The sequence below is a fragment of the Lacerta agilis genome, chromosome 15 (assembly GCF_009819535.1).
Source record: "Lacerta agilis isolate rLacAgi1 chromosome 15, rLacAgi1.pri, whole genome shotgun sequence".
NCBI classification, from domain to species: Eukaryota; Metazoa; Chordata; class Lepidosauria; order Squamata; family Lacertidae; genus Lacerta; species Lacerta agilis.
In genome coordinates this window covers 28,329,723-28,343,322 of record NC_046326.1, presented here as the reverse complement: position 1 = coordinate 28,343,322, position 13,600 = coordinate 28,329,723, and the positions used below count along the sequence as shown (strand labels likewise).

Below are 13,600 nucleotides of genomic sequence, written 5' to 3'. Positions count from 1 at the left end.
AGGGCAATGAGGGAAGTTAAGGAAATCTGATTTGTATCCAAACAGAGTAATCTGCTACCTGTGTCTGGCTAACAGGAGGAGTTCCTTCAAAACAATGAGAGAATGCTGAGCAAATACCTTCTTTTCAAAAGAAGGCTCTTAGTAGTCTTGACTTCAGAATGCCACTAACAAAGTATACATACAAATTGTGCTTATATATATATATATATATATATATAAAACAACCATATACCGGTAATCTTCTCAGCTCCAAGTACTCGGAATGAGGAAGGCCTTTTCCATATGGATTTTCAAAAAACAAGAAGGCAGTTGTTGGCTGTACTGAAGTGGGATCCCTTCCCATTATAGAAAAGTTTCTTCCTTCTGCATAGATGGATTCTGAAATGACCAGCATATCATGACTCAAAAAACCCATGCATTTCAGTTTGTCAGGACATGGTCGCTTTTAAAAAATGACAGCAATTAAAACACAGTGACCTATATTACATAGTGAGCTATCAAGGGCCCAAGCCCTTGTATCATTGCAATGTAATGGCTAGAATGGTCAGAAATCTTAAAACAGGTACTAATTTTGAGATAGGAAACCAAGGGTTAACCTTTAAACCTTCACACCCAAGGAGCTACAAACAAGTACCATAGCCCAAATCTACACCTAATAATACCACAAAGGGCTACTGCTAACACATTTTCCTTTGCTCAGGTAGTGTCCACCATTTTCAGCTCCCTGTATTTCCACTCCTTTCTTTCAATAGCTTCCATATTAGTATGGACCGACCTACGTACATATATCTGAAACTCCATGGGGGAAAGGCATAGCTTCCCACTTCTCCAATCACTACTCCTCCATTCTCAGTCAACCTCCCGGTCCCCTCTTCCCCCACAAACTGCTTTGCAGCCTAAAAAAGGGATGTTGGGGTACAGTTGCAAGTGGCAGCATGTAACATCTAGATTGGTCCAGAGCCTCGGTTACTCAATCTGGCTCTTGTCCATTGGGTTCCTGGCTGGCACAGCAACCTACAATTCTGTTTGGCAAGCCAAGTGTGTTGCTGCTTGTGGGTGTGCATAAACAGATTGTGTAGCATTTAGGAACCTCGCTATAGCAAGTGACTGAAGTGCCATCATGTAACACCCAGCCAGCTTCACACCTCCTTTTGACACCACCCAGAAGTCACAAAGAAATCCCATTCAGAAGCAAACAAGAGTTCAGCCAAGAATCTTCTGTCATCCTCTTTGAATACATCATGTCTGAAGAAGTCTTTACACTGAGCTAATTAAAGAGAGAGAAGTAGGCAAGCTGAAACCCTTTAGTCATTCTGAGTAGCATTTGATCGGCTTGTCTCTTTCATTCCCACCCAGTGGCTACACAATCAAAAAGGAGGCTCGAGGGGCTGCACAGATAAGATGGGCTGGATCAGCTTCAAAGAAAGGATGCTCCTGCAGGTACCAGAATAGCAGGCAGCTACTAGGACATTCTGCTGAAAAAACATTTCCTGCTTTCGCCAACAAATCTGCATGAACAACTAACCTAATTACACTAGCAACCATGTTCCAAATTCAAATAATCTTATCCTTACCAACCCATTCTAAGATCACACACATACGTGTTTTTAAGTGAATTCCATCATTCTGCAACCCCACCCCACCTGTTCATAATAAAGTTGTTCAGCTTTTGCTCTAGCTGCTTTTAACAATCAAATATGAACTTTAACACTTATCCTATCACCTGCTGACTGGCAGTGACTAAAACAGAAAGCAGGCTTTGTTCACCTAGGGTAGCCAACCATGTAATCTGGAACGACAGTGAAGAATGCAGATGCTTTTTGTTGTAATACCATTATCTAAATCACTGTATTTTCAGAGCTGGTTGTTGATAAATGAAAGGCACTTTTTATCCTGCATTGTTGAGTGGCACAATATAAGGGCTGCTACTGATAGGTAAATTTACATGATGTTACAGTCTTAAAGAGGGGTTCATGCCATCATTGGCAAGGATTCAAAAGACTAGCTCATTTTAAGAGTGCAGAGGACTGTGCTTGTGTTTCTTGAACAGCACATGCAATGCAGCAAGCCGATTTTGAAGCTGTTGAGTACAGTATTTTTGCAGTGGAGCTGAGAAGCAGTTTGTAATAGTTCTAGGAAGAAAGGTCAGGGAGGCAGGGCTATTACTTAAGTTACCATCCACTTACAGACATTCTCATTTCAGGGCAGGGTGAGGGGACTAGTCAACCATGTATCCTGTTTACAGTGGAATTCTGCTATAATGAACCATGAGAACTGGCATTTGTATCTAGCAGGAACAGGCAGCTGCCCAAGACGTTACCAAGATCTACCAAGAACAGTAACCTAAAATAGCCTCACCAACCTGGTGCCATCCCTGATGCTTTGGACTACAAATCTCATCAGCATCACCAAACATGACTGTATGATGCTGGAGGTGATGGGAGTTGTAGTGCAAAATATTTGGATGGCACCAGGCTGGCAAAGGCTGCCCTAAAGTTGGGCAGAGTGGCTAAGGACTATGGAAGTAGTAGGAAGATGAGGGGCTATACAGTGCATGGCAACAGTCATATTTCTGCTCAACATCCAAGGGGTGAAAAAAGCGAGAGAGTAGCAGAGGACATGTCCTGCCTCATAAGCCCTACAAAAATCTAGAGCAAGTTCCAGAGTGCAGTTGTCTCAGAAGACAACTCTCTTGGCACCTGCCTACCACTAAATGCCTTGCTGTTCATACATGCTCCTGCTACAATCTTCAGACAACACAAGGAGGGAGCTTAGTACCAAGATGAAACTGAGAAACAGAAGAGGCTCAGAGCCTGTTACCTTCAGGTTTTCTCCTGCTGAAGGAGAGTTGAGGGGGCCAAACATCCTGCAGCACATTTCCTTCTCCTTCAGCATGTAATTTCTGTAACAGCTGCAAAACAGGGCAAATTGTATGATCACAGGGTGTCCACCAGCCAAGTTTAAAAAACAACAAGGTCTTGAAATTAAGCCTGCCCAGAACTTGAGTTCTTCCTCAGAAATAGGAGGCGAACTGTTCCAGCACAGGCACAGCAGCTGCATCTGGCCACTTTTTGCCCTTATTTCAATGCTCAAAACCCACATCTCCTTTAACATAGCTCACTGTGTGCACAGCTTTGGTGATGTCTGAAACAAAGGCTTCGCCAAACAAAAGTCGAACCCAGGATTTAGTCTCAACTGTAGAACATGGCCAGTATGATTAAACTTAAGTTATAGTTATTCATGAACAGAGCAGCTCAGCAGCTGAGAGATCTTGCTTTATGCATGAAACTCCACAATACTTTTCAGTAGTGTTTATACCTATGCAGAACACCGGCCAAGTATGGAAGCCAGAGCTGCTCTTACTAAAACACGGCCAGAAATTCATGTGTTCAGGACAACCAAGGCTCACAGATCTGCTGGCGATCTATTTCCAAGCATGTTTCGGGAGGGGGGGGGGCAGCTTTTGAGGACCAAGGAATTCCCCCTCATGGCCTGTGCACTTCCCAGCCCAGGGAAAGGAAGCACACAAATGAGGGAGCAGAGGGACAGGTGGCCTCGGCAAGCAGATGTTTTGTCAGTCTTTTGCCGATGAAGAAAGCCATCTTATGTGAAGGATAAACATTGCCCAAGCCTCTCCTAACAGAACAGGGAAAGGCTGCCTGTCAAATGACAGGTAAGGCAAAGCCACAAAGGCTACTTGCCTCCTGTCAGGAGTAGCCCAGCTACTCACAAGGAGAGGGAGAGAGGAAGCCATGCTCATGAGCAGGGCAGGGAGAGCTGCTCTTCAAGGGAAGAAAGCTCACGAAGTTATAGGGAACCAGAGCCCCTTTTGCAAACGGACTCCTCCTCCTCCTCCTCATCCAGCTTATCACAGGAATTGTCTCCAAACGAGGGAGCGGAGCAAGGGCTCCGTGACACTGCTGAAAGACCCAGCACCACCAGCCAGACAAGGTCGGACAGAAGCTCACAGCTTCCGACACAGGCACCGCGCAAGGGGAGCTAGAGGACCCAGGAGACATCATTTCAGGGTGCCGAAAATCTGGTGTTGGGTGGGAAGAAGAAGGAATGTACTTCCGGATTCTGGTAGTGATTGAACGGTCATGTTTTTGATTATCTCCGCTTGTAAATAGCAATGCTTAATAAATAGCTTCAGTTTTTCAAAAGAGGCTCGGTTGTTACTCATGAGCAGCACTGGGGAAGAGCCTGACACCTCCATAAGGCATTCATTCAAAGAGAGCCAGGGAATTGCCTTATTATCCCTTCCCAGTACTGCCATGGAAGGATAACTCTATTCGCTCACACTCTACATACAGCACTGCCACGGTTTTGATAACCACACAGGGTTTTTTTCTGGATTGAACAGAACTCCTGAGAATGCTCCCAAAGGTGGAAAGGGGGTGGTACCCATGATCCTGAGGCCTACCCCACTGCAAGGACATTGACCAGTTTACAGTTTACAGAGTTTGTGATTCAATACCCCTAACCGCTTCTTGTGCTCCCACTTACTCAGTCTGCTAGACAGTTTAAACACTGCAAGAGTATAGAAGCTTCAACGCCACAAGGAATAAATCTGGACAATTATATACAGAGATAGCAATTCACAGCTAACCAATTATCCTAACTTCAGTAAGGAAATAGCTCCCTCACCTGGCCAGCTTTTTCAATTCATTGTTAATGGAATGGTTGAAGGGCTGCTGTTTTTGAGCTTTCACCAAAAAATCCCGAGCTCTCTCATACTCTGCCAGAGAGAAACATGCCTAGTAGACAAAAGAATCATTATTATTTTTTAATTTGGTATGGTGTTCCTCGGGGGGGTGGGGGGTGGAAATCCCAGCATGGCCACAAAGTTAACAACTAGCAAAGAGAAAACTCACCAGTACAAGCAATGTACAGAAAGCCCAGGAAAGGAAAAGTTGTGCATGGTCAGGTGTGCACCTGGAAACTTAAAACTTGTTGAATCAACTGCCCTAAAGAAATCCGGGCTGCCACCCCATAGATAGAATGATGCAAGTAGAAGGGAGCTCAAGTGGAAAGTTTTGAGTGGGAGGTGTGCCTCAGTCTTATCCCGCAAGGGATACTGTGCTCAGCCTGGCAATGATAAATAAAATGTTCAAGGGAAGGAGTTTGAAAAAGGTGTTTGAAAGTGGAAAAGATTTTGCTGCAGAAAGTGCTTGCAGAGGCTAGATGGCTACCTCTCTGCATCTCCTACATTAGACTAAGTGGCCTCTGGGGTTTCTTCCAGGTTCAGGTGCTCTCTTCCATTATTTTTACTGCCCACACCCCCCATCAGGCATTTGAAACTTGGAAGACTAAGCCCACAGCTGCTCCTCCTCCTCACCTGAGCACACCTGAAGAGGGCTTTGGCATTCTTTTCATCCAGCTTCAAGGCCTTCTCTCCATAGGCAAGGGCCCGAGCTGGCTGCTCCAGTTTCAGGTAAGTAAAAGACAAGTTCAGGAAGACCAGAATCTTGGCAGCATCAACTTTGACTTGCTCAGCTTCTTCAGCATTCACACGGCGCAGCAGCGAAGAGGCCTAATCAGGGATCGCAAACATGTGCTGTCATAGTCTTACACAAAACTTATATTGATTGTTGTACACACTGGGCTGTGTGGATGTTGACTTAGGAGACAAACATTTCCACATAAGAAAAATGCTATCAAGCAAAAATATTCTCTCATTTGTGGGCCAGTTACATATTTACATTGTAGATTTTGAAAAAAAATATGGGCAAAACTATTTTTCCGCATTAGGAATCTAAAGCAACTCTGATGGGAAAGCATAAAATAAGATTACAATGAACAATTAAGGTGGTTAAATGACAATACAGTGCTTTTAAACCATTCAACTAAACTTTCTCTTCCATCAGATCACCAACTCCTTTCACATTTTACATTTCAAAATAATTCCAGGAGGTGATCAATTCCCATCTCAAACTTCCGGGGCAAAACATTACAGCAGCCTTCACCAATCTGGCAGTCTTCCAGATGTTTTGAGCTACAACTCCCACCAGCCCAGTCAGCACACTCTGTCTTGGGCAGCTAACAAAGGAAGCAGGGTGAAGGAGAGAGGAAGTAAGTATAATATGCAAAGTTAAGTGTGCTGGCCGGGGCTGATGGGAGCTGTAGCCCAAAAGCTCTGGAGGGTACCAGACTGGCGAAGGATGACCTAAAGAAATTCTCTGACTTCTAGAGACCAGCCCTGCCTTTTGCTTGACCAGAAAGGACTTCTTGTTGTTCAGTCGTGTCCGACTCTTCGTGACCCCATGGACCAGAGCACGCCAGGCCCCCCTATCCTCCACTGCCTCCCACAGTTTGGCCAAACTCATGTTAGTAGCTTCAAGAACACTGTCCAACCATCTCATCCTCTGTCGTCCCCTTCTCCTTGTGCCCTCCATCTTTCCCAACATCAGGGTCTTTTCTAGGGAGTCTTCTCTTCTCATGAGGTGGTCAAAGTACTGGAGCCTCAGCTTCAGGATCTGCCCTTCCAGTGAGCACTCGGGGCTGATTTCTTTAAGGATGGATATGTTTGATCTTTTGCAGTCCATGGGACTCTCAAGAGTCTTCTCCAGCACCATAATTCAAAAGCATCAATTCTCCGGCGATCAGCCTTCTTCATGGTCCAGCTCTCACTTCCGTACATTACTACTGGGAAAACCATAGCTTTAACTATACATACCTTTGTCGGCAAGGTGATGTCTCTGTTTTTTAAGATGCTGTCTAGGTTTGTCCAGAAAGGACTACCAAGGTACAAATACTAGCATGTTGCGGAATGGAAAATAATTGCAGCAGGCCTAAATTAAATTTCCCTTTTGCATTACTTGTGAATCACTTGCCCCCACCTTTCTCATTTGCTTTACTTACCCGTTTGTATCTTTCTCTGGCATCCATGAAGTGCTTCTGTCGGAAGAGGTAATTGCCAAATTCCCGCTCGGTTTCAGCCACCTTCAGCACTTTCTCCAGTGGAAACTGGTCCTGTTGCTCCTGTGAAGAGAAGCCACAATCTGGTCATGGAGGTTAGTATTGCTGCACGCCACCGCAATGTTGCACACCGTCCCAATCTCTGAGTGCTGCAATATTCCAGGGATTCCAGGTTTCTTCAGAATGAGGGACAGCTGAGAATGTGGTGTCTGTATGATGCATTGTTTATTTACACACATATATACAATCTGATCCTACAATGGAGGGGTTCACAGCAATAACACCCTTGAAGTATTGCTTCTCTCAGTCACAGCCTTTGATTCAAACAGAAATCAGGCATAGCTCCATCTCCCAGCTTGCAGCCCAGCTTCTAGCTCACTCCCCATTCTGGCCTTTGTCTTTCTAATCGCCAGTGAGTTGTATGGTGCTTTATAGTATCTTTTAAAAACTGCTCGGTAACCATCTTTGGTGAAGGGTAGTACAGAAATCTCTTAATAAAAATAAAGAAAAACTAGCAAACTTACAGGAGTCAGATTAAAGAACTGGTCAGATTCTGCTGAGTCCAGAAAATCCAGAAGCTCAATCTCAAACAAGACTGTGGCATTGGGAGGGATCAAAGGAGGGCAGCCCGCAGCTCCAAAAGCGTAACTTGGCTTGAACAAAAATCTTGCCAGCTCTCCTTTCTTCATTGTCAGCAGACCAATCTCCATTCCCCCAAGAGTGATGTCTGGGAAAGCAAAAAAGGGCAAGGTTTGTTTCACAAATGTATGTACTGCAGTACTAGTCACAGCAGAAGACATCCTCCCTGATCCAAGGTACAATTCAGATTGGGCCTGACCCAGGGCAATTTGGCCCCAACTGAGGCCCCCAGAAAAATCAAATCTTTGGATGCATGAAATGTGGAGAGCAATCCTAGCCACCCTCTTAAAGGATCCCATATAGTTTGCTTACTATCATAGAAACTAGGCATGAATGCACCTAACAAGTCCAGTTTTTGTATTGAAGTGCTAGTGCGCACACACAATTTTATTATCTCTTAGGAACACATGGTCATTTTGGGCTTACCTTCACCAAGTTTCATGAGTCTATGATTCCTTTTGTAGCAGTTTGTGTCAAAGGGTCTGTCCATGTGTTCCAAGTAACCTGAAAATTTCACTGAGAAAGTTAAAAGTTAGAGGAGAGAAAATCAGTTTCAGTTAGGAAGGTTGAACATAGTTTCTATTTTCATTCATAACAGACAACTATTATATGTGTGTCTGAAGAAGTGTGCATGCACACGAAAGCTTGTACCAAGAACAAACTTAGTTGGTCTCTAAGGTGCTAGTGGACAGTTTATTTTTATATATATATTTTAACTGCGTCAGACCAACACGGCTACCTACCTGAATCTAGACAACTACTAGCAATCCTTGTTTCCAATAAGCCATGCTGTATTGTTCCAGGAGCTTGCTGAGAGCACATTGATTTCATCCATTATGGAAAAATTGCAAAATTAGAATTATGGTGTAGCATTTGCTCATGCTTTTTCAGGTTCTGTAATATTCATCAAACTACATTTTCCTGTATTCATTTAAAAACCTGAAGGCAAAAACCTAAGGGCTCCCCAGTAGCCTTAGAAGCTACTCAGTCTTTCCCAACCTGCTGCCTGGGTCCCATGGGACTGATAGGAATGGTAGTCCATAACACCTGAAGGGCAGCAAGTTGGGGAATATTGCATTAAAGTCTAAAGGACTTATATGACCAAAGAGTACCTGCTCACTTCCACCATACTCTTGGGTGCTAAAAAAGCACAAAAGAGCTTCAAACTGGGAGTTTGGGGTTGCTTATTAAATGGAAACCACAAACAAAATCTACAGTTTACACATGAGATTTTAGGTCATTGGCTAAATACGTAATCCATGCTTGGCTAAAGTACTAATACCATTCTTATTTAAATGTTAACATTCAGATTCAGAAAGCCACCCTCAACATGGCTAAAAGTAGCTTGTGAGGGAAAGTGCACAGGAAATCCTTCCACATAGTCCATATTAAATTGCACAATAAAGTGCTTCTTGGCGGGTTATAAAGGGAGTTAATGGAAATCAATAACTTGTGGTATAAACCACTATTCAAATGTCAAACTGGATGGTGCAGATGTCAACTGAAAAGACAAGTTAACTTGTTAAAAGAACAAAATCCACTTCAATTTGAGTCAAGACCAAACTAGGCATGAACATGTCTAGTTTTTTCTCTCATTTAAACAACAGAACTGTGGTGCAGAGTGCTCATCCTTTCCCCTTCATCAACATGGTCCTGATCCACATTCTCACACCCCAGCTCCTATTGGTCCCACAAGTCAGCTTTTGGCAAGAGGAGGGATTAACATCCAGGCCACAGCAAGAAATGGACAAGTGGCTGTTGAATGCAATACTATGCATTTAGAGGGGCTTACCCATTGCCTTAGTATGCCTGCTTAACACCACAACCATAGACTTGTCAGCACAAGGTTCTTTTACCTAATATGGATGCATCAGGAGGCACCGTTTCACCAGAGCCGGCACGGATAATCTCTTTCAACACTCCATGGTCTCCAGTAACATCCTGCATCCGTTGACCCAGCCGGTGGTAAGAAGACTTTGGAAACAAGGGCATGGCAAAGCATAATGTTATTTATGGACTGCTTAATGCCAAGACAGGCTTCTGTTGTATTATTAGCATTAATGTTGTATTGTGAATATGGATTTCTTCAAATGTCTTTTTAAATCTGGTCAAAGCTCAGTGGCAGAGGACCTGCTTTGCATGTAGAAGTTCCCAGGTTCAATCCCTAACAGGATCTTCCAGACAGGGTTGGGGAGTGACCCCCGAGTCTGAAACCCTGGAGAGCCAACCTAGATAACACTTGGAAGTACTCTGACTCTGTACAAGGCAACTTCCTAATGAATGAAACTATTGCTTAATGCCACAGCCTAGAATAAACAATGGAGCAGTATGACATATTCAATGGATACACACACACACACACACACACAGAGAGAGAGAGAGAGAGAGAGAGAAGTATTTGATCCCCTGCTAAATTTGCCCATTTGCCCTCTGACGAAGAAATGACCAGTCCATAATTTTAATGGTATTTTATTGTAGCTGTGAAAGACAGAATAACAGGAAAAAACCCCAGAAACCCAGAAGACAAAAGCCAGAGATTGATGTGCATTATAATGAGTGAAATAAGTATTTGATCCCTTTGCAAAAGATGACTTAGTACTTGGTGGCAAAACCCTTGCTGGCAATTACAGAGGTCAGACGTTTCTTGTAGGTGGCCACCAGGTTTGCACACATCTCAGGAGGTATTTTGTCCCACTCCTCTATGCAGATCTTCTTCAAGTCAGTAAGATTTCAAGGCTGATATGTAGCTACTCAAACTTTCAGCTCCCTCCACAGATTTTCGATGGGATTAAGGTCTGGAGACTGGCTAGGCCACTGCAGGACCTTAATGTGCTTCTCCTTGAGCCACTCCTTTGTTGCCGTGGCCTTGTGTTTTGGGTCATTGTCATGCTGGAATACCCATCTTCGACCCATTTTCAATGCCCTGGCTGAGGGAAGGAGGTGCTCACCCAAGATTTGATGATACATGGTCCTGTCCATCGTCCCTTCGATGCAGTGAAGGTGTCCTGTTCCCTTAGCAGAAAAACACCCCCAAAGCATAATATGTCCATGTTTGACGGTGGCGATGGTTTTCTTGGGGTCGTAGGCAGCATTCCTCTTCCTCCAAACACGGCGAGTTGAGCTGATGCCTAAGAGCTCGATTTTGGTCTCATCTCACCACAACACTTTCACCCAGTTCTCCTCTGGGTCATTCAGATGTGCATTGGCAAACTGCAGACAGGCCTTGTGGGCTTTGCAAGATCTCAGTCCTTCACAGCGTAGCATGTTACCAGCTGTTTTCATGGTGACTATGGTCCCAGCTGCCCTGAGATCATTGACAAGTCCCCCCCCCCATGTAGGTCTGGACTGCTTCATCACTGTTCTCATGATCATTGCAACTCCACGAGATGAGATCTTGCATGGAGCCCCAGACCGAGGGAGGTTGGCAATTATTTTGTCTTTCTTCTCGCTTTCTCTCTCTCTCTTGGACAGCTCTTTGGAAAAGCGAGACTGTGCCAAGTAAAAAGGATTGGATCAATAAAACACTAGAATATATAGAACTGGCGTTTTTAACAGAGAAAATTAAAGACAATCCGAAAGAAAAATTTATAAAAGAGTGGAACGATTTTATACAATATCTAAAGAAAAGGTACAACACCAATACAGTGGTAATTATGGAATAGCCCCTGCCGTATTACAAAGCGGGTGAAAAGAAAAAAAAAAGAAAAAGGAAAAGGAAAAGGAAATAGAAACAAAAGACACTTGGGCTTAGTCATAAAAATACATATATTGAAAGCTTATGCAATATTAATTTAATGAAGAGATAAAATGGGAAGCCCTAGGAAGGAGCTATGAATAATTTTAGCCCTACTGAAGTATTCAGGAGGCTAGAATAAGATATTATTTTTAGAGAATTTACTTAATTAAAATCATTCGGATTAAAATTACATGTAATTGCTTTTTTTGTGTAGGTATGTTTTATGTGTATTTGTATTATGTATTTGTATGTATTTGTATACGTGTATGTGTATGTATGTATATGTAAGTTTGTAATTTGTTTATTAAAATAAAATAAAAAAAATAAAAATAAAAAATATTTTGTCTTTCTTCCATTAGCGAATTATTGCACCAACTGTTGTCACCTTCTCACCAAGCTGCTTGGCAATAGTCTTGTAGCTCAGTCCAGCCTTGTGCAGGTCTACAATCTTGTCCCCGACATCCTTGGACAGCTCTTTGGTCTTGGTCATGGTGGCTACTTTGGAATCTGCTGGATTGATTGCTTCTGTCGACAGGTGTCTTTTGTACAGGTACTGTAACGAGCTGGGATTACAGGCAAGACCTCTCCCTTACCGCAGGTGCTTCTAATCTCAGCTCATTACACACAGTGAGGACACCAGGTAGCCTGACATCTGGCTGGTTGATAGGGGATCAAATACTTATTTAACTCATTATAATGCACATCAATCTCTGACTTTTGTCTTCTGGGTTTCTGGGGGTTTTCCTGTTGTTATTCTGTCTCTCGCAGCTACAATAAACCTACCATTAAAATTATGGGCTGGTCATTTCTTCATCAGAGGGCAAATTTAGCAGGGGATCAAATACTTCCCCCCCTCTGTATATATGTATAATACACGCACACACAAAGCCCTTGGCCTCACTCGTGTCACAGAATGTTATTAAACCTCCGATCCAAGAAAGCAGAGGGCATACATTGGAGACAGAAGGCTGTAGATCATTTGCTTAAATTTATGATGGATGCACAGACTTGCAAATATAATGTAAACTAGCTTTGGCTGTTTTGGACTCTTACATAAATTCAAATTTAGCCAAAACTGCCTAAAGCAAACCTATATATACAACACATTATATATTAAGAGACTTGCCTAAAGATATATTTTTTTGTTCATGCTAATTCTACTTGAACAGTAGCATAAGTGCATTTTTTTTTAAAGGAATACCTTGATTTGCACTGGCTTTGGCAGTCCTTATGTTACTGATATTTTGCTGCGTTGGTTTGTTTTGCTTCTTACTATTCCTCTCTTTCACAGCAAAGCTGTGCTTTTCATTGAATCCTACAGTTGGAAGGGACTATCAAAGGTCATCGAGTCCAACCCCCTGCGATGCAGGAATCACCAATTATTGTTTCATTTCAGCAGGTGCCTCCCCTCAGGTTGCCCTGAGCTGTTGGGCTCTATCTTCGAAGGGGGAAGGCAGAAGCTGAAGGGAAAAGGTTCCATCCCTTTGTGGTTCTCCTCTCCGGTAAAGGGAGCGCCAGGAGGAACTCTGCTCATGCCCAGAGGCACCAAGGCTTACCATGATGTCCCCCACCTGCCAGCTCTCTTCCTGGCCCCCGCCTCTCGCCTTCATCCCGCAACTGCTGCTCTCGCCGTCGTCCTTTTTTACAGGGAGGCCCAGCCTTCCCGCCCAAATCGCACGGGCCAATCACGGTACGCCTCTCCAGACCACGCCCCAGCCAAGGCCTCGTGCCGCAGACCACGCCCAGCCCCAGCGGCAGAGCCAATTCTGTGCCCTCGGCAGCGTCCGTGGAGCGGGGGCGGGGAGCGAGTGTGGTGCATGATGGGGCATGTAGTCCTCACCCTCAGAGTTTTTTTTGTTTACCGACACACCCGCTTTTCATCTACAATGGGCTCCCGAAGCGGCCTTAAATGCGGGGAAGCTCGAGTTAATAATAATGACATGGCGTTAACGCTAGATACCCTGTGGGTGTCGCTTTGTTTTGTTTTGTTTTTTACTCCCAATTAACTTGCAAGAGTAAACCCAATGAAATTAATGCGCCAAAGTTAGCTATGTCTTTTGAACCCTGCTCTGAATGTGACTAAGACTGGATGCTACCCCTTGATTTAAATTTTAAACTTTGCCCTCTTCTATCATTTATAAAGTTTTCACCATGACACAAAACCATGACAATCCTTAAACTTGGTTTATTTCATGCCTTTTGGTCCAGCAAGTGGGGGCAGGGGAGCTTGAAATAGCTTATAAGCACATTGGTTTACATAGTACAACATTTGTCATCATAAAAAAATTAGCCACCAAAACAATAATA

At 43.7% G+C, this 13,600-nt stretch overlaps 1 protein-coding gene across 2 annotated transcripts; it reads right to left on the bottom strand.

Moving 5' to 3' along the window:
- Positions 1–220: 220 nt before the first annotated feature.
- On the bottom strand, positions 221–12,931 carry FKBP6 (FKBP prolyl isomerase 6). Of its 2 annotated transcripts, none has more exons than XM_033172274.1 (9): positions 12,850–12,928; positions 9,414–9,531; positions 7,984–8,073; positions 7,443–7,645; positions 6,862–6,981; positions 5,339–5,533; positions 4,648–4,757; positions 2,821–2,911; positions 221–378 (listed from the first exon to the last, which is right to left on the bottom strand). In XM_033172274.1, the coding sequence occupies exons 1-9, from the start codon at positions 12,901–12,903 to the stop codon at positions 343–345; spliced, it is 1,017 nt and encodes a 338-aa protein (XP_033028165.1). In that variant the 5' UTR covers positions 12,904–12,928; the 3' UTR covers positions 221–342. The 2 variants fall into 2 exon arrangements, with proteins under 2 accessions (XP_033028165.1, XP_033028164.1); XM_033172273.1 differs by lacking the exon at positions 221–378 and adding an exon at positions 1,697–1,789 and having other exon boundaries at positions 12,850–12,931.
- Between the last annotated feature and the right edge of the window lie 669 nt (positions 12,932–13,600).